The sequence below is a fragment of the Rhinopithecus roxellana genome, chromosome 3 (genome assembly GCF_007565055.1).
Source record: "Rhinopithecus roxellana isolate Shanxi Qingling chromosome 3, ASM756505v1, whole genome shotgun sequence".
NCBI classification, from domain to species: Eukaryota; Metazoa; Chordata; class Mammalia; order Primates; family Cercopithecidae; genus Rhinopithecus; species Rhinopithecus roxellana.
Window position 1 is genome coordinate 152843599 of NC_044551.1, and position 20858 is coordinate 152864456.

The 20858-nt window shown below is 45.6% G+C and overlaps 1 protein-coding gene across 3 annotated transcripts in view; it reads right to left on the bottom strand.

Annotated features, from left to right (window-relative positions):
- TRPC7 (transient receptor potential cation channel subfamily C member 7) overlaps nt 1-20858 on the bottom strand; it is a 141240-nt gene that overhangs the window by 11230 nt on the left and 109152 nt on the right. For all 3 annotated transcript variants that reach the window (XM_010359898.2, XM_010359895.2, XM_010359894.2), the window contains 3 exons: nt 7135-7330; nt 1460-1681; nt 700-780 (listed from right to left, as the gene is read on the bottom strand). In XM_010359898.2, coding sequence (XP_010358200.1) covers nt 700-780; nt 1460-1681; nt 7135-7330 — 499 coding nt within the window. The remainder of the gene's footprint in view (nt 1-699; nt 781-1459; nt 1682-7134; nt 7331-20858) is intronic.

The following is a 20858-nucleotide window of genomic DNA, read 5'->3' on the forward strand; positions in this document are numbered from 1 at the left end:
CAATCCAGGCAACCATGCCTTGTACTTGAATGACTGTCACATCCTCCTCACTGGTATCCCTGCTTTTTACTCTTGTCCCCACCTGTCTCCTCTCATTATAGCAGCTAGGTGGTTTCTTAAAGCACGAATACAATTTCATTATCTCCCCTCCTGGGCAAAGTTACCCTCTCCCCCATCCTGACAGTGCTCTGGTCCTCTGACCTCACCTCCTTCCACTCTCTGCTTCCATAGGGCCAAGCTGCTCTGGACCTGCCACCCTTCTCTTCCTCTGCCTGGAAGGTCACATATGGCTGCCTCCTGCATCCGAGTGGTCTTGGCTGACTGTTCTCTCCTTGAAGATGTCCCCTCTGAAAACCATATCTAAGCAGAAGCTCCCTATTTTTCTCTGTTTTTGAGTCCTCCTGTTTTCTTTTTGTCACTGTCATCAGTTTGAGGGCATACACTTATCTCTGTGTTGACTTGTTCATTATCCATTGTCACTGGACTGGAGGTGCCACTGAGGAAGGAACCACATCTCTATCTGTATCCCCAGGAAGTAGCACAGTGCCTGACATGTAGTAAGCACCCAATAAACATTTGTGCAATAAAGGAAGGAATGAAGCTGTGTTCTCGGGGGATGACACAGCCATGGGACTGAATCTGTGTCTTAGTGGAGTCTACTTCCACCCATGCTTGGATGCTTGGGAAAGGAGTGGTTACCTGGTATCTGGTGGGCTTGCTGAAAGTGTTATTTGCTGTCAGGTTTTCAGAATTCCTCATGCCAGCCTGGTAGCGAGTCTTCTGGATAAAACAAGCAAACCCACACATATCACACACAAAAACATACATGCATCCCTACATATCTCGTAGGACTTGAACAGTATCCACATACGGGGTTGTCTCAGTGAGACAGCTTCCAAAAGCTGATTTACCCGGTGCTGCTTGGCTTCCTAGAACATTGTTCCTAGGATCTTTAGCTCTGTAGGATGTTAATAAGGGTTACAGAATATTGTTTAGCCAACTTGGTTGGAAAGCACTGAGTTAAGGTTAGATGGATGTCTTTTCTCCAGGGGTTTTAACATACTAATAAACACTGAGAATCCGCAGGAGAGCCAGACAGTGGGAAGGAAACCTTTTTCTCAGAGATCATTTTCCAGATACTTTCTGAGAAAAGCTGTTCCATTTCCAAGTCCACTAAGGGGTTCCCTTCACTGGGGTCACGGCTTAGCCAGGCAGCTTGCTAAGTCCCCAGCAGGGCACCTCTCCAAGGGGTTGCAAGGAGAAAGGGGGGTATCACAGTAGCCTCTGCGGGCATTGGAGCTTTCAGATGTGTCCAGGCAGACTCTACAGAGTACCAGCCCTCCCAGCCCCTGGCCCCCCTTGCATGGGGTGGGGGGGGCAGCCATATGACTCAAACACACTCCACTTGCCCGCCCCCTCCTGCTGCCTTCTCCAGCCCCATAAACCACAGGCTACCTACCTTGAATTTGGAATTCAGCATGCCCATTTCAAGGTCATTTTCACAGCTTTTGGCCTTAGATTTGCAGAGTTTTATGAGGCACATCTTGATTCTCATTATGAGATAATAAAATGATTTAGGACTTGGCACTAGATTAAAAGGAGCAGGTAGAGTTCTTCCTTCATCAAAGTAAGACAGCCAGAGTTTTGCTCGGGCGAATTTCCATTCCACATCTGCATCCTCCTGTGGAACAAGGGAAACAAGAACACACCCTCGAAGGCCACGATTTAACAAAGGAGCCCGTCCTGAGGAGCGGAGACACAGCCTACACATTCGGAGAGCAGACTTCTAAGCAGGACTCTGGTGCGTCTACAGATGGCACAGAGAAGGGGAGTTTACTCTCACTAAAGCCATGCACAATGATCACTCTTTCCGCCTGTGTCCTTCGGACTCACGACTGAAAAGCCTCGACCAGTTCATACTAACCGCCCCTGTTCTACACTGGGTATTTTTACCAACATTCTCCACATGCAGCTAGCCAAAGAACTTTTCTCACTGCCACTTAATCTGGTTATTCATTAATTTTTATAGCTCTGCTAGCTGATTCACCAGCCACCACAGCGTTACTGTATTTATTAATCTCTAAAGAAGTGCTGCTCACTAGAAATATATTGTGAGCCAAAAAGATGAGCCACATAGGTAAGCTTCAATTTTCTACTAGCCCCATTCTAAACAGTAAAATCGAACAGGTGAAATTAATTTTAGTAATATATTTAATGCAGTAGATCAAAAATATCATTTCAACATGTAAGCATTATAAAACAATATTAAGATAGCTTACCTTACTGTTTTCATACTAAGTCTTCAAACTCCAGTGTGAATTTTATCCTTACAGCACATCTATTTGGACCAGCCACATTTTTTTGTTTTTTTGTTTTTTGTTTTTTTTGAGATGGAGTCTCATTCTGTCGCTCAGGCTAGAGTGCAGTGGCACGATTGCGGCTCACTGCCAGCTCTGCCTCCTGGATTCACACCATTTCCTGCCTCAGTCTCCTAAATAACTGGGACTAAAGGCACCCGCCACCATGCCCGGCTAATTTTTTGTGTTTTTATTACGGATGGGGTTTCACCGTGTTAGCCAGGATGGTCTTGATCTCCTGACCTCGTCATCCGGCTGCCTCGGCCTCCCAAAGTGCTGGGATTACAGGTGTGAGCCACCACGCTCGGCTGGACCAGCCACATTTTAAGTGCTTGATAGGCATATGTGGTTAGTGGCTACCACATTGGATAGCACAGTATATTTCTTATTGGTCAGAGTGCTGCCAGGGAGGATGTTTATAGATCTTACATATGTAATTCAAGGGGAGCAAAGCCTGAGTGTAGTTTGTAGGAGGGGATCCAGCTGTGTTCTCTTCTGGGGTAGCGGGGTTAGAGTTAAACCCAGGTTCTGTTCCTTCAGACCTTGTGTCAATGCCAGAATGCTGAGTGGGCCCCTGAGAGGAGCAGGTGTATTTTGTCTAGACAGGTTCCTCAAACCTCTGTCCTAGGAGGGCAGTCTGAGACCAGGAAAGAGGTGTGGGGTTTGTAAACAGATGGACCTGGGTTCAAAATCCCTTATTAGCTGTGTAACTTTAGCTGGGTGTCTTGAGCTTATGGAGATAAAACTGCTTCCCTCACATAGCCCTGAGGTCAGTAGTGCGTATGTGCTCCCTGGGTGGTGGGTTCCTCTTTCCACAGACAGTGACTTCACTCTGAGGGGCTGTGAACCCAGCAAGGGCCCAGGAGAGGCTGCTGGGATATACCACAAGAGTACAGGGTTATAATCAGCAGGTTTGACCACTTTGCTTTTGTTGAGGATCAACACTGGGCCTGGTCTACTTGGGGACATCCTATAAGGATCTTTTAGTTTGGAAGCTTTGTGAGGGCAGGGCTCACTCCTGGTCTCGCTGTACAGGACAGTTGTAACAGGGACACTCACCCTGAGAGGAAGTGTGGTATAGTGCAAAGTGCATGGGTTCTGTAGCCTGTGTGGGTTTAAATCCTGGCTCTGCCCCTTACTATCTATGCAACCATGGCAGGTGACTGACCACTCTGGGCCTTAGTTTCCTCATCTGTAACATAAGCATAGCAATACCTATCGAATAGGCTGAGAGGATTAAAGGAGTTAATGCGTAGATGACATTGAGCAGTGCCAGACACTTAGCCCTCAACAAATGTGATTTTCATCTCCATAGCCTAGCATAGGCCTAGCAGTCAACCTTCAGTCCCTTAGCATTGATGAAGCACCTGCTATGCACCTGGCATGTGCTAGGGAGGCCCTGGGCATGACAATCCATGCTGTGGTGGAACACACAGTCTGGCCAACGACGTGAGCCCAGCAAGGGCCCAGGAGAGGCCCACAAGAGTACAGGTTTATAATCAGCTGTTCAACAGCTAGTTAGTTAGTCTTTTGCCTATTGTTGTACCCAGAGCTGGAGGAGGGTCTAGGTACTGAGGTCACCGACCCAGTCTGGGGGTCAGGGAAAACTGGCTCATGTTTGGGCTCAGATCCGAGGAGTGAGCAGTTCTCAACAAGGTCAAGAGTGGGCGGGGTGGGGGGGTAGAGAATTTGTAAGAATTAACTTGTGGAAGAGGCAATGAGAAGTGAGGAGGATGCTCATCCTCAAGTGAGCTTGAGGATGCTGGCAGTAAGGAACAAGGGAGAAAGAGGTTGGGAGCTGGAAAGTAAGATAGAGGGAGGATTTTTTATAGTTCCTTTTTTTTTTTTTTTTTTTAAGATCAAGAGACTTATTTAAATGCTGACAGGAAGGATTAGGTAGCAAGAGAGGGATGAAGACACAGGCAGGCAGGGTGCCATGCAGTGGCGGCTGCTGGGGAGGCGGGTTGAGCAGAGTGGAGCAGGGCAGAGCTCTCAGCTGGAGAAGGCTGTGCTGCCTACAGAGGCAGGGGGCTGGGGTGGGGGGAGTTGAATGGAGGGGCAGGCGCAGGTGAGTTGTGGATTTGGACAGCAGGGGGTTAAGATCTACTGAGCCAATAAATTAGTGTTCTCATGGAAGGGTTTACAAATATTTGCATCATGAAAACTACATGTGATCATGAACGCCTGGCATTTTCCAGTGGTACCTTTCATGGTCCAGTAAGAAAGGTGAGAACATGTGCCCTCACCTGCCCCAGAAGTCCAGAGCCCAGAGGGGAGGTGTGGGGCTGTAATACACTCTCTGCATGTCGGGGCCCCTTTCCGTGGTGGGATAACTTGACACCACATGCCGTGGGCTTGCCTGCTCCTGCCCTCAGCTAGTGGGCATCCCTCACAGCCAACCGCAAGGTTTCCCATGCTACTGTCATTTCAACCAAAGCATTACATGCCTGTTAGGATATGGCAGACTGCCGGGGAGAGTGGTGCAGAGACCTGCAGTTTTTCCAGGCACCATCTGGTTTTCTCTTACACATGGGGAAACTGAGGCCCAGAAGGGCAGGAAGGACTAGTGGACAAGAGCTCATTATCCACACTGGTGATTAAGTATGTAAAATGGTTTAAAAATATGTGTGTTGTTTGTCCATCCACGATGTGCTGTATTTTTCTGAAGGGCAACAGCTGAGGCTTCATGGCCAGGCTCACCTCTTCTTCTCACCTCTTGCCTTTTTTCCTCGCTCAATCTACACTCTTGCAGCGCTGAGCATACCACACTGCTTCACCCCTCCCTGCCTTGGTTCATGTGCTCCCTACTGTATAGAGTACTCTTTTTCGGGGAGGGTAACATAGACTGAATTGTGCCCCCTAAAATTCCTATGTAGAAGCCCTAACCTCCGTTAAGTTAGAAGGTGACTGTATTTGGAGATGGAGCCTTTAAAGGGTGACTGAGGTTAAATGAGGTGACGAGGGTGGGGCCCCGATCTTCTTGGACTGGTGGCAAGGCTGTGTGAGGACACAGCAAGAAGGTGGACATCTGTAAGCTGAGCAGAGAGGCTCAGAAGGAGCCAACCCTGCTGATGTTGATCTTGGACTTGTGGCCTCTAGAACTGTGAGGGAAGAAACTTCTAATGTTTAAGCCACACAGTCTGTGGTATGTTTTAGGAAAGCCCTAGCAAGTTAATACACAGGGATCTTTACTTTTTTCTGTATAAGAAGTACATACACATTGTTTCTTATACTTTAAGGACAGAGGTGCCCCAGAAAATGTGAAAGTCCCATTTCAGATCTTCTCTCTCCTTTCATTCCCTCCCGCAGAGGATGCCCGGTCAAGAGCACTGTAGCCTCCTTGGAGTTCCTTTCTATATGTTTGCATTTGTAGTGTTATGCAGATCAGATTCCCTTATATGTATTTGTCTACAACTTGCATTTTTTCACTTAATAATGTGTTAGGGATTTTCCCATGTCAGTACAAAATGGTCTTTCTCATGGTCGATGTACAGTATCCTACACCTTATTCTAAAGTGTGACTATATCACAGTTTATTTAAACATTCTCCTATCAATGGACTATTTCCAGGTTTTTCCTTTAATGAACATCTATGTTAAGTCATATTGGATCTATTCCCAGAATTGGAATTGTTGTGTCAATAGGTCAGTGCTTTTTATTTTGTTTTAACTTTAGCTTATTTATTTAATCTTATAGTAGGTAAAACAACAACATGATTTATAAAGGATAAAAAGTATAAAGAGAAAGGAATTCCACCCACCATGCCCCCTACTCCCACCTCTCAACAGGCACGCCGTGGCGTCTTTCTTGTGGACCTTTCAGAGGTTTGTTCTTTTCATATGCTTATACAATCACAAATGAATCACATTCCCTTTTCTTTCTCTCTTATACAAGAGAAAGCCCACTATATACGTTGTTCTGGAACTTGATTTTTATCTTCTACCACTGTAACTTGAAAGTCTTTCCCCATCAGCATCTAGAGAACATATTTATCCTTCTTAAAATAGAATTGCACAGCATCCCATTTTTCAGATGCATCATAGTCTATTTAATTAGATTCCTATTAATGCTCATTTAGTTTGTTTTTAATTTCTTGCTATTCTAAACAAAGCTGCAATCAATAGCTTATGGTTCATGACTTTTAGATTTTCATAAATTGCCTAACCCTGTTATCTGTCAGGCAAAATTGTTCTCATTTTAAATGGCCTTCCAGCATCACCTCTGGAAGCTTCCCCCATAGTCAATCTCTGTCTCTGTCCCCACACCACCCCCTATAACTTGACTGCACTGGCCCCAGGGCATTGGAATTTGTTGATCACTCTGTATGATCTCCTCACTGGACTATGAGTTTCTCTAGGCAGGAACTGTGTCTTAGTCAACTTGGTATCACCAGTGCCTAGTGCGGATTTGGCTTACAGTAGGTACTTAATAAACAACATGTGAGAGGCAAAAGGGGCCTGGGGGCTGAAAGACAGTCATTCTGATTGATTGCCATGGGTCATCTGCACGATGTCCTGAGAAGACAAGTTTAAAAGAGAGAAGACTCATGACCCCAGTTCTTTCTGCTCTCACTGGGCCTCATGGTGGTAGCAGCAAGGCCATGGGGCAGACTGACCAGAAGTATTTCTAGAAGCAATCCAGGAAGAATGCTTGTTATTTGTTGTTCTGGCTACACATTTAACAACACATGGCCTTCTAACATCATTCCCCTCATTGCTGAAAACAGCAATGTAAATTAGATGAGGGACAGCGAGCATTTTCGGTGACCTGGCCTTACCTCAATTTCCTGATAGGAGTTGTTGATCATGGCTATTAGCATGTTGAGCAACACTACCACCATGGTGACGTTATAAACGCCGTAGAGAACGTAGCCGATGTTCTCGATGAATTTGTGGTCGTATTTCAGCACCACTGAGATTACTTCAGATAAGCCGAATATGGACCAAAATAAAGTTTTAAAACTTTCTTCAACCCTGCAAAGAAACAGACAGTCCTTTCATGTAGTTTGCATCAGCTTGAATTTTAATTTATTTATTCATTTATTTTGAGACAGGGTCTCACTCTGTCGCCCAGGCTGGAGTGCAGTGACTCAATCACGGCTCAATCCAGCCCTGACCTCCTGGACTCAAGCATCCTCCTGCCTCAGCCTCCTGAGTAGGCGGGACTACAGCTGTGCACCACCACACCTGGCTGATTGTTTTATTTTTTGTAGAGATGGGATCCCACTATGTTGCCCAGGCTGGTCTTAAACTCCTGGGCTCAAGGTATCATCACACCTTAGCCTCCCAAAGTGCTGGGATGACAGATGTAAGCCACTGCATCTGGACAGCTTGAACTTTTAAAATGAAAGTTGCCATTGGTCAGGCTTTACCTTGGAGTGCCCAGTTATCCTGGAGTGGGGCTGGGCTGGTTGGTGGTGCCTGCATTCTGAGATAATGCGACATTCAGATTTCTAAGAAGACTTTGAAAGAATATTAAAAATGGCAGGCTCTTTATTTTTTATTCAATCCATGTATCAGGACTCCTGGCTGTGGTATCACTTTTCTCTTATTGTAATTAACTTAAAACATTTAAAATTAAACACCTGGGTAAATGTTTGTTCTTGTGCATTATGAGCTCCAGAAAGTGCACTCTTCCTTCCATTAAGCCCTAACCATTTCTTCTCAGACTCCACAGCCCACGTGAAGGGGAATGATGGCAGATACCTGGAAAGTGAGCAGTGTCCACACAGCAGGATGGCATCCTTGGAGTCTGACACTTCTAGGCACTCAACACAGAGCAGCTCACTTAAGCCTCATGAGCAGCTCTGGGTGGGCTCTCACATGACCTCCATGACACAGAGCTGAGGCTAGCCACATGTATTCAGTTTTCTAAACTGGGGCTGAATTATCAAGAATGAGAGTGGAGATTCCAGTGTGCCCACATGGTTCAAAATCACCAGGTGACTGCCCAAACCTCACCTTACGGCTCACTTAGGTTAGATGCTGCACGTGCCTTGAGGGCAGTTCAGGTTAGACTCGGCTTTAAGGACACTGCTCTTTGGCCCTTTTAGACTATGAAGTAACTGAAATACAGCAGTATTATGAATAAGACCCAAGTGCATTTCATAGTCCATACTGTATGGCCATGACCCTGTATCAGGTTGATGACCTGGAATCGAATAAGAAAGCTGGATTTTGGTTGGGAGGTTTAGACTATGCAAGTATATCCGGTAACTTCTGAATGGCTAAGCGTAGTTCTTTTAGTTTTCATCCAGATTTTTGGTACCACTATGAGAAAGCACTTTTTTCTCCTCTTTAACATTTCAGGTTTTTAACACTCACCCACAAATGGCCAGGATTAGCTAGATCTTTAAAAATATCAGCATTTCTCAAGGATTGGTATTTATTTGACAAGATGTACAAAAATACTGTTACTCGTCACTTGGGCTAAAAATCCAACTCTTGACTCGCATGAATTTACAGCTCTCCTGAGTGTGACTGTGTGTGGGGTGTGTGTATGTGTGTGTGCGTGTGCATGTGTGTGTCTACCCAGATGTTTGGCTCATTCCCTATGCACACCCTTCAGAGTCTGAAAAACTGAGATTTGAAGTGGGATTGTATTGTCAGTGTTTGAAAGTTTGTAAGTTTGAAACATTTAATTCATTTTAGCATTAGTGAGAAATAATTTAGTTGGGGGTTTAGAAGCAACAACAGGGTATTAAGCCCTTATTGCAGAGCTCCAGCTCCTGGTGCTATTCTGGAAAGGGGGAGAACTGTTTTTCCTCATGTGAGATGCAGCATTTTGTGTGAAAAAGATGTCATCCACCCTGTGTTGTGATTCACTGCAGTACTGTGTCCCATTATGAAGCAATCTTTCAGTTATCACACTCGTGGAAGGGAACAGTGGCAGAGTGATTCCAAAACCACCAGATGAACCCTAAATTCCAAACTGGAAGGTGACATTAGGTCGTGATCTCTCTTAGAGTTGCTCCCTTCCTGGCAAGATCAGGTGAAAACTGGAGAACACAGTGTCTGAGGGGGAGGCTGGGCAGATAAGGGCTGATCTTGGATTATACACTTGCCATGGACCAACCAAGGAATGGATCATACTTGCCATAGAGAGAGGTTTTACCCAAATTCATCTTCCCTTTCTTACCTTGGAACAACCCAGAAACCTTTGGCTGACACAAATGAAGTGAGCAATTACAGAACACATCCAGGGAAAACCCTCTGAATTTCTACTAGGGAAAGTGGGCCTACATTCAGCTTCCATTTTTTTTTCTCATTTGCATCTTGCCATAAATTTTGCCACTGAGCCCTGATTTATCCTTGGTGCCTTGTCTTAGGTATTCTGTGTCAATAATCTGAATAAACAGGCCTGGCTTATTAAGGAGTATGTGTTCCAGCAAGGTAATATTTACAAATCTCGAGGCTTTGCCTTAGTCCCTCCTTTACCTGACCCCCACAGCTCAGGACAATTAACCTGGCCTGGAATGCTGATCTGTTCAATTTGTTGTCTGTCTTCCAGACAATCTTCAGTACTGCACATCTGTTTTATTTCTATTCTGTAGTTGAAGGAGTAACTCCTGGACTTGGATTTGGCCATTTCTCCAGGAGGCTCTACGAGAGGCCCAAACTCACTGGGACTGCCAGAGTGGGAGCCACGCCTCCAGAGCAACAACCAGCTGCATCTGTCTGGGCAGGACGGGGTCTTAGACAAACTATGCATTTCTTTTCTTTTCTTTTTTCTGAGACAGAGTTTCACTCTTGTCACCCAGACTGGAGTGCAGTGGCGCATTCTCAGCTCACTGCGAGCTCCACCTCCTGGGTTTAAGCGATTCTCCTGCCTCAACCTTCAGAGTAGCTGGGATTACAGGTGCGCGCCACCATGCCCAGCTAATTTTTGTATTTTTAGTAGATATGGGGTTTCACCATGTTGACCAGGCTGTTCTTGAACTCCTGACCTCGTGATCTGCCCGCCTCAGCCTCCCAAGGTGCTGGGATTACAGGCGTGAGCCACCGTGCCTGACCCTAAACTATGCATTTGTAATGATCTCTTCTAAGCCGTTAAGGGAGAACATCTATGGCCCTTGCTTTCTCTTTTCATGGAGCAAAATTAATGAGGTAATAAAATCTTCCTTTAAAGAAAGGTGGGCCTATTGGTTTGACTCACCCAGTGTGGCTAGATTCACCATATGAGGCTCTTGGGTCTTTCATTTGTACATACATGTTCTTGTCATGAAGACAAGTGAACTAACTGAATTGATTAATTATGTTGCTTTTTTTTTTTAATTGTTGTTGTTGTTAGAGGGCACCTTATGGGCTGAGTTATGTCCAATTATCTGGGCTAAACTGTAAGCAATACAATATTTTATCCATAGTCAAACCATATAACTAAATAACTTCTGAATGGAATGGAAGAGTTAAATGTAAAAAAAAAAATTACATGGTAAAAACACTAGAATAAAGTATTGGTGAGAATTTATTACATAATTCTGGGCTGGGGGAAGTTTCAGAAACTACAAAATTTGAGAGATTTGACCACACAAAACTTTACTTGTACACATGAAAAACATAGTAAATAAAAACATAAGGCAAAAGACTGAGAAAAGAATTGGTATTTGCAAACATAAGACAAACAATGGATGATATCCTTACACAAAGAGCTGATAAATCAATATGAAAATGACAGACATCCTGGTAGGAAAAAAAGGAAAAAAACTTCAGTGAAAACTTGATGCTTTTTATGGTGATTAGAGCCCTACAATGAACTTAAGACGCCATGCTAGTGTCATCTTCCAACTTAACATGTGGCAGGAAATAAATGAAACTTGACCTCACTACCCTGAGTGGGAAAAGACTTGTGTTGCTTCGACCTTGGGCACACATAATAATATATTCTCAGAGAGAAGGCTGGCATGGAATGAGTCAATAGTAAATCACTTATCCTAAGGGCTCAGGTACTGGAGCTGGCTCTAATGCCCTATGAGGTTATGAGGCTCTCTGAATTATATATTAATCATCATCCACAATTTTCATGAGCTCTGGAACCCAGGGGATGGGGTAGAAAGCCAGTCATTTGGGAGAAATAGGGCTGGCTTTCAGGAAGCAAATATCTTTGAATTAGGCTAGTTTCTATTTGCCATAAAGCTACTTGTCTCACAGAAAGCCCCACTGTGAACTAGCTGGCCTTAAGACTAGATTTGAGGTTCTTTACTGATAGCAATGGCAGCTACTGGCTCTACATCCTCTTTCCATCCACCCTGGCTAGCTATAGAGTTTGCCACAGATTCCTTCAACTGTGTCAATCACAGGAGATGACACAGAGCTAGAGCAGTGAGAAGATCCAGGGTGCATGCCTGGGTTCAAATCTCAGCAACGCCTTATAGTGGCTATATGAGCTTGGGCATGGGACAAAGCCTGTTTGAGTCTCAGTTTACCCAACTAGGAAATTGGCATAATGATGCTTCTATTGTTCAGTGGACATGAAGATTAAATGGTCAACCTATGCAAAATATGAAGTCCAATAAATAGCAGCTATTATTTTGATTCATGTATTTATTTACTGAATTGACTATGTGCCAGGCACCATACCAGGTGATGAGGATTCACAGGTGCCTAGATCAAATGTGTTTCTGTCCTTTTGGAGGTCCCAGTCTAAAAGCAAGCCCAGTAAGATAAAAGAATACTATGAGACTGTAAGCAGGCGGTTTGCCTCTGCCCTTCCCAGCATACATACAGCCCCTCAGCCCCTCAGGTGCTTCCACACAGGGCTGAATGGAGTCAATAATTCAGCTGCTTGTTTTCTGAACAAGCCTCATTTTTCTTCTAATCTTCAAAGATAATCACAGACCCTTGATTTCATGCAAATACTCTTTCTGATTATTCCAGCCGTGCTGTCTTTTTATATTTGACTCTGGGCCTGCAGTGGAAGGGACTGAAGTTAGTCAATAGGCCACCCCAGCATAAGAAGCACTCCTAATGAAGTAAAGGAGGAAAAGTGCCCGTGAGTGATGTTGAATAGGCCACGATTCACCCTTCTCTGGGGGGGAATGTGGGTGTGTGGGAAGGTTGGGGCTGATTTGTCACGCAGAAAGCAGGGACGAGGTAAGCAGTTCTCCACCAGGTCTGTCTCGCCTGGATAGCAGGACTTTAATAACAGGTTGCCTGAAGAGGCAGTTGTATACAGGCCTCAGAGAACAAACTGATCAATAAGGAGAGGGTTTGGCATGACAGGAAAATTGCTGCTTCTTCAGACTGTCATATCTCTCTCCCCAGTGCCAAGACTCCTAGCCCCTACCACTGAATACTTCAGTTACCTACTCAAATAAGCACATAGCAGGCTAAAATTAAGCAGGAGAATCAGCCTTTAATTGAAAAAGGCTGTTTCCCAAACTCAGCAGACAATAGCTGGCACTCTGCTAGAGTTCTGCTGAAGGAGAATAATGCTCACCTGTCGTCCAAGCTGGGCTGGTGGAGGAAGGTGTTTGCAATGGATAAAGGTCTTCTCAGAGGCTGTGTTTCTCTAATACCCAGACCCAGAGACTAAAGCAGTTGGACCAGGTTTAAGGATGGTTAAATGCCTGAGAACATCTGAACTCATCCCTTCCTTGGCCCTGCAAAGTTCTGTCCTCCAAATAACCTCTGAGTTCTACCTTAGGTCCTAAACAAGGAGTTTGATTTAGACAGTCTAGAAGTAGAAGAGTCTGGGGCCACGGAACTGATGCCAAAGAACTGGGATATGTAAAGCCTGTGCGGCCTAGATTTATTTATACTGAGGGGTTTCACTGTACCCTGTGCAGCCTGGGAACTCTTTGAGGGAAGAAGCTGTGTTTTTTTCATCTTCGAAACTGCAAACCTCATCAGAGCCTGGCACACAGGAGTCATTCAACAAATTCAAAGTGCTGAATGAACGAACGAATGAATCCCTAATGCACATTTTGACTTCCCGTTCCCTGATCCTAGTGTTGCATCCAGGTGATGATGAAACAATCGAGGTGCAAGTTCTGACTCCAGGCAAACCTGGTTTGAGTATATGCTTTTGGCCAAATAGCCTAGTCTCTCTGCGCTGCTTCGTTCCTGGCTATAAAATGGGAAAACAGTAATCTCCACTTCATAGAATTGTCGTGAGGAATTGAATGAGTTAATGGAATGCTTGTGAAATGCATAAATTACTGCCTGGCACATATTAATTGCTCAATTAATGTTACTAATTTTATTCCTAGTATTCGTTTTTTACAAAATCTGCATCAACTGCAATAGGCTCCAATATCTGGCTGAAAGACTATGGAGTCCGGCGATTAATTCTCAGAAAAGTCCTTGAAAAACAGAAATCAGATCTTGCCCCTCTCCGTTCGTGGGTTTCCCTGTGGCTGACAAAGCCCATCATCACCTAGCACAGGCCCTTGAGGCCCTGTGTAGTCAGGTTCCTCCCGCCTCCTGGAGCTCGAGGCTGGCCCTCCCTTCAGTCACTGCACTCTGCCTGGGTGCACTGGCTGAGCTCTTTCTTGGAATGTCTTCCCCTCTCTCTGTGCCTGGCTGCTCCTCCTCATTTTCTCTTTGAGGCTTCAGGCTCAGTCAGCATGCGCTCCACGAGAACTTCTTTGACGACCTGTCTGAAGGAGGCACTCCCTCATGACTCTTCTGTACAGTGTCTTACTTCTCTGGCTCCCGGCACTTAATCTATTACTATCTTACTTGCCTATTTGTTTATCTTTTTGCCTCTTTTTCCTCTGAAATGTGAGCTCCATGCTGAGAGGCCCCGCTGACCTCCTTCGCCACTCTGTCCTCAGTACTCAGAATAGTGTCCAGCTTGTAGTTGGGGGGAGTGGGGGCAGGTCAGTGAACATTTTTGTCAATGGACAATGGAATGCTGGGAAACCGAGGCAGAAGGTGATCTGGCACTTGGCCTTACCCACCTTGCCTCAGACCTGCCCCTGCTGGTAACCCTGGACACTGCAGTTTCCTGCCGCTGTCACTTTGAGGAATGGCAGTTTAAACCATATTATCATCCTAGAACTGAATTTTAGTGCATAAAAAGGTAGGACCCTCTCCCTTGTCAGACAGTAACCATCAGCCTGAGAAGCAGATGGAGGGCCCTGGGCAGTGCCTGAGAGGGTGCCATGAAGCCAGCATCCTCAGGAGCACATTTTCTGTGTGTCATCAGGTCTTTTTCCTCAAAACTTGGTGGCTCTCAGACTGTTCCAGGGGCTCACAGGTCCCAGGCTTTTAGAATCCATGTCACAAATAAACATGAGAAGAAATGTATCCATAAACATTTTATGATAGAATGTCTGTTGTAACAATTCTTCTAAAGTAGTCCAGGAAAAGATCTACATTTTAATCACTTGTTGGAGAGTTATACAAAGAACAAGACCTTATATTAGACCCAAACGATCTTTTTTGACACGTAAAGGTCATTTCCAGGTCCCCAGCCTCTCTGAGCCTGAACTGGGCCCCACACTGACCTCGGCTGCCTTCTCCATCAAGCTTTAGAACTTTTCTGTGCTGGTTTCTCCACCTGAAAGTGGGTTCAGTAAGCTCTCTCATCCCCCCCAAACACCCTATGCCTAACTTGCATTAATTAATTAAATTTTGAGATGGGGTCTCAATCTGTTGTCCAGGCTGGTCTCGAATTCCTGGGCTCAAGCCATCCACCCACCTTGGCCTCCCAAAGTGTTGGGGTTACAGGCGTGGGCCACTGTGCCCAGCCGGTCCTGACTTGAATTTATAACATGAAAGGTGGAGATTGTAACTTTCACAATGTATTAAAGTCTGATGGTGAAATAGCCTGTGGAGCTTCTGGATCAGAGATGCCCATATTTCAACAGTGACCCAGGATCCTGGGAAAAACGGGTCCTTCACAAAGCCCAGTAGGCTGATGCCATTCCTTGTTCCCCATCTGCAAACACGTTCAGCCCACTCTGCACAGGGAAACTGGCTGTAGACCAAGCTCCTAGGGTGCCTCAGGGTGACCCCTCCCTGGGTTTCTCTCAATATGTCATTGAGAGAGTTCTGATGAGTTTTACAACATACTTCAGCCTGGGAAGCCTCAGCAGGATCCCCTTTGAAGCCAGAGCCTGCCACTCTACTCCTTGCCCCGCTTCCCCATCCCACTATTCCCTGCATGCAGCAGTGCACCCTCTCTCACGGGGCTCCTGCCAGAGCCTCCCAGGGGATCTAGCTCAAATCCTTTTGTGGCTGCCTTTCTTTCACATTCCTGTCTTTCAGAACATTTTCTCGATGTGTAAACATGCCCTCATTCCTGTGATTATTTGATTAACATCTACCTTCTCAACCAGTCTGTAAGTTTCATGAGGGGAGGGGCCACATCTGCTTTTGCTCACAGTAGAATTCCAGCACCCAGCTTAGGCCTCCACTCTCACCCCTTCCAACCTACCCTTCATGCAGTTGCCACAGCACTTTTCCTGAAAGCAGACCCAATTACATCTTCCTCCTTTTACAAAGGACTTAGCGGAGACTCTAACACTCTATCAGGACTTACGAAGTGCTTCACAATCTAGCTCCTACCTGATGCTCTGATTTAATCTTCTGCCATCTACCCAAATGCCTTCCTACATGAAGCTCTCCAAAAATGCCTTGCACAGGCCAGAGTGCCCTTCCAGTCATCCTCCCAAACTCTCTGTTTAGAGCCACCCCTTCCAGGAAGCCTTCTCTGATTGCCAGGCAGGACTCAGTACTTCCTCCTCCCTGTGCTACTCAAGTACCCTTTGATGATGATCATATGGGATCACAGCTGTTGCTTTCTGCCCCCTGCAGAATCCCCGCTCATCCATGAGTTTCCTAGGGAAAGAATTGTCTTATTAATCTCTATGGCCTCAGGGACAAATACCATTTGGCATAGAGTAGTTGCTCCATACATGTTTGTCAAATGAGGGAGCTCACTTTGGAATAGAAACCTGTTTTATCCAGGGGAGAATCACAGTCTGCATATTAGAGCTGAGATATGTAGAATCAGCAGGTTCTCAATGGTAATCAAAATCTGAGTTAGAACGCTCTTCTTCAGAATTTACTACCATAGGAGAGCAACTCAACTTTTAGAGTCTTAGCATCCATCTCAAAGTGTAGGCCCTAGTGTGAGTGACAGAAATTTTAGGCCAAAGGTGGAGGATGGGCTTGGAGTCATGCGAATTTGGATTCAGATTCTCTTATTGGCTCTATGATCTTTGGCAAGTCTGGTACCTCTCTGAGCCTCAGTTTCCTGTAGTAGTATTTGTGTTATTCCACTGTAGATTACATGAGAAAGCAGGTGCATATTTGTCACGAGTTGGTCAACAATTTGATATTTTGTATTATTATTATTCCTGTTCTTTACCGGCTCAAAAGGATCATCTGAAGCCTCAATTTCAGTTCTAAGCCGAGTATGTGAAGCTCAGCCTCGAGGCTGGGACAGTCCGTGGCAGGTGGGGGTGTGTGGGCAGAGTCTTAAGGATCCTCTCCCTCAACTGCAGTTCCCATGGCTGGAAGGGGAATCTGGCTTCTGCATGGCAAGGACAAGCTGGGTGCGGCTGAATCAGTGCCTCCTGAATCTCTCCCTTATAAAGTATGGAAATTTCCCATAAGTGTCACGGAAAATAGAAGTTTCTAATTTTGCCTAGCATTGCTGAAGCTACTTCCATTAAAGTGACTCCTGGGGAGACAGAACAACCTTAATAGAGGTATTATTTTGATTAGAAAACTCTCAACCCAGCTATGCTATGAAGCTAACTTCACAACAGCCTATAGAAAAGATGGGTTGAGATGATCTTTTGAGAAACAGAACCCACATTTAGTCTCCAATCAGGATTAAGTCTGGAAGGCCAAGTTCACCCAAAGGAGAGACAGGGGCCCACCATGGGTTGTGTTAGAGCACCCTTCACTTCCTACTCTGGACCACCTCATTGCCTCCGGCCCCTCCTATTCTCTGTGTAGCTGTCCCATCACAGTCACCAGCTACGGTACAAGAAAGGCTCTCTCTCTCTCTCTCTCTTTCTTTCTTTCTCTTTCTTCCCTCCTTCCTTCCTTCCTCCCTCCTTCCTTTCCTTCCTTTCCTTTCTTTTTTTTTTTGATACATAGTCTCTCTCTGTCACCCAGGCTGCAGTGCAGTGGCACAGTCTCAGCTCGCTGCAACCTAAGCCTCCCAGGTTCAAGAGATTCTGATTCTCCTGCCTCAACCTTCTACTTGGAAAGGTTGAGGAAAGCTGGGAAAACAGGCGTGAACCACTACGCCCGGCTAAGTTCTGTACTTTTAGTAGAGATGCGGTTTTGCCACGTTAGCCAGGCTGGTCTCAAACTCCTGACCTCAAGTGATCCACCTGCCTTGGCCTCCCAAAGTGCTGGGATTATAGGTGTGAGCCACCGCGCCCAGCCTAGGTACCCTTTTCCTATGCATTGTCATTCAGCTGTATTTCATATATGAACCATGGACCTTTTATTTCTTTTTTTCTAACCCTGTAACCAGAGTGCTGGGACACGAAGAGTTCCATACAACATAAGCATAAAGTCTTCACTTTATGGAATATGTGCATTTCAGCAAAGTCGGCTATAAAACAAACCTCCAAAAGGCAAATCCTATTTGTCTACTGACTTCTATGGTAAGGTTAAAAATATGTCCCCAATCACAAAATTCCTAACAGTCTGAACTGAGAACTTTTCTTAAAGACTTTATTAAAGGAAGTGTGTTCTCAGGCGATTTTTCTCTCCACTTCCTTACCCATGTCTTGGGATACTTCGATTTTGTACTCTGAGAGCATAAACCTTGTCTGAACACTTTTTCTTCCTCGCCTGCGGTCATTTGCAGTTTCTAATAGAAGTGGCTTGGAGATAATGAGTTGCCAGCAGGTGTACTATCTGTCATGCCCAGACAGGCCCCAGCTCACCAACCAGTGACCCATGCTCCTCCCCTCAGGCTAGCTCTGGACACAGAAGTGGCTATGAAAAACAACCCAGACCTTTGAGAAAATTCTTGGTTCTGAAGTGGAAGGAGGCTGAAAAATTGGGAACTACTCACAGGATCTGACTCTGGGGCTTGCTCCCACTGGATCTGGCTATCTCTTCAGTAGCTTGTGCTTAAAAAAAAAATTGCCTGCATAGAGCCTGAAATCCTACTAATAAGATACTCACTTAACAAGCTCCTTGTTTTTGAAGTACACAGAGCTGAGTGACTTCCATCTCCCTATTGGTGCAATGATGAGGTTGGATCAGATTAGCATTTCTCATACTGTGGTCCTAGACCAGCTGTGCCAGAATCCTCCAGGGGCTTGTTAATGCTGATTTCTGGGTCCTACCCAGAACTACTGTAATTAGACTCTCTAAGAGGAAGAGCCTGGGAAGTCCCACGTTCAGCCACCCCCCCCCCCCAGGTGATTCTGATGTGGTTTGAGAACCACTGATCTGTTAAAGCGGCTCATACTGTGTATTTATTCACACCTTGGGCTAAACCAATTTAATCCATCCATTTTCTTCTAGCCTCTTCATTGAGGTCTGCCAGATGGAGAAAATGAGAATTTGGGAGTGGCCGGAGGGGGGCGGTATGTGATTTTAGAACTGGAATACACCGGGAGATAGGGCAGGGCTTGGTTGAGGGTTGAGGGCTGCAGTTGGTAGAGAAGTCTTTCTTCTTTTCTTTCCCCTTGTCTTAGAACGCCTGCCCTACCTCTTCCCCTTGGGACAGTGCTACAACATGGTGAGACTGGTTTTTGTGAGCTGGCCTGGGACTGCACCCCTAGGGTGAGCAGAGCTCATATGAAAAAGCTCCCTGTAGGTTCCTAACAGCTGACTTTTGAAGTGGACTCCTGAATAGTCTTTAGAGACTCCAACTGCCCTTGGACATGGCAGGAATGGGGTTGCGGGGAGGTCAAGAGTGGGGCTGGGGGGATACCTGCAGTGTGCTCCAACCCAAATTTCCCTTCTGTAAGACTGGGTCTGCCGAGTCTATAGAAACACATGAGAGGACTCCTGCCTTACCCTACAAGCTCAAAATTCCACAGAGAACAGGCCACTCACCTGTGGGTGGGTCAAAGGGAAGATCATGAGCTGGGCAGGGTGGCCTGGGGATGGGCTGCTCTGGAGCAAACATTCGACTGAGTGAGGTTGTTTGACTTCATCATCAGCATGGCTGGCCCTCAGAACAGCTTTGAGTATCTCATTTATCCTCATATGACTTTTTTTTTTTTTTTTTTAAATTAACAAAGAAGATCTCTTGGGGGTGACATGCTCCAGAGAGCAGTCAAAAGGTAAAAGATGACATTTACAAAAATCCATTCTTTTCTCTCTCCACTTCACTGCTCTATTGACTGTTTTCCTGTTCAATCAAATCCTATTCACAGCTACACATCCCATTTCAGGAGCTGCCAAGGCGATAAATCTCCTGTCCTTTCTTTACTGTGCTTGCTGCCTCCCCACCTTTTCTCCTCTTCCCTATCCTGGAAGGCCTGGGGTCCTCTTGGTTGGGTCCCTCATGTCTAGGAAATCTTCATTCAGTTCGCCTTTCCCCATGACTCTTCCTAATCCCAAAGACCCCCAACCCAGGCCACCTGCCTTCCTCCCTCTATGGATTAGCTGTGCCGCATCTAGTTGAGAATTGTGGCCCGGTGAGCCCTACTCTAAAGTCATAATCTCTCTCTCTCTCTTTTGCCCTCCCCTCCCCTCCATCCCTCCCTCCATCCCTCCCTCCCTTCCTTCTTTCCTTCCTTCCTTTCCCTCCTCCTCCTCCTCCTCCTTTTTTCTTTAATGAGGTTTCACTGTATTGCCCAGGCTGGTCTCAAATTCTTGGGGATCCTCCCACCTCGGCCTCCCAGTGTTGGGATGATAGACATGAGCCACCACACCTGGCCCCTTTGTCATTTTCCTGTGTGTCATGGCACTGATCTTCTGAGGGAGTGAGGGACTGTGGACTGGTGATACAGGCTTTCTGTAGGGGGGGAAGAGGGATTGCACAGAACAGTCTGGGCAGTAGGAACAGGACAGAAGCCCACACTGTCAAATGCCCAGTCTACTGTTTATTTCACTACCTTGACTCTGGCTTCCTTTCTCCTGTTTATTCCCTCATTCTTGTTCATAAAGCATTTAATGAGCAAACAACCTTTGCAAGGCACCAATACTAGGCTAGAAACACAGGAGGGACACCAGGGTCTGACCACAGAGAGTAACAGCCTTCGTTTATCAGCTGACATCCTCTCCATGATCAGTAGCAATGCATCCCATGTGGAATGGATACATTTAGTTTTACCTTTAGCAGATCTAGAGCAAATTTGCTTTTGGGTGATTGAAACTTCTTCTATTCCTTCATCAGTTAATCACTAAGTATTGGAGTGATATAAAGTAGTCCAGCTAATTCAACAATGTGCTTGGCCTGTGCTGGTGGACAGTGTGTAAGCTAGGCCACTGCCCAGAAAGGGCGCTATAGATCAATTCAGTACTCAGGTGTCTTTTCTTGCAATTTATTCTCCCCTGAGGATAAATTATTCACCATCTCCATTATCATCGTTACTATTTATTGAAGGCTCATTTTATGCCAAGT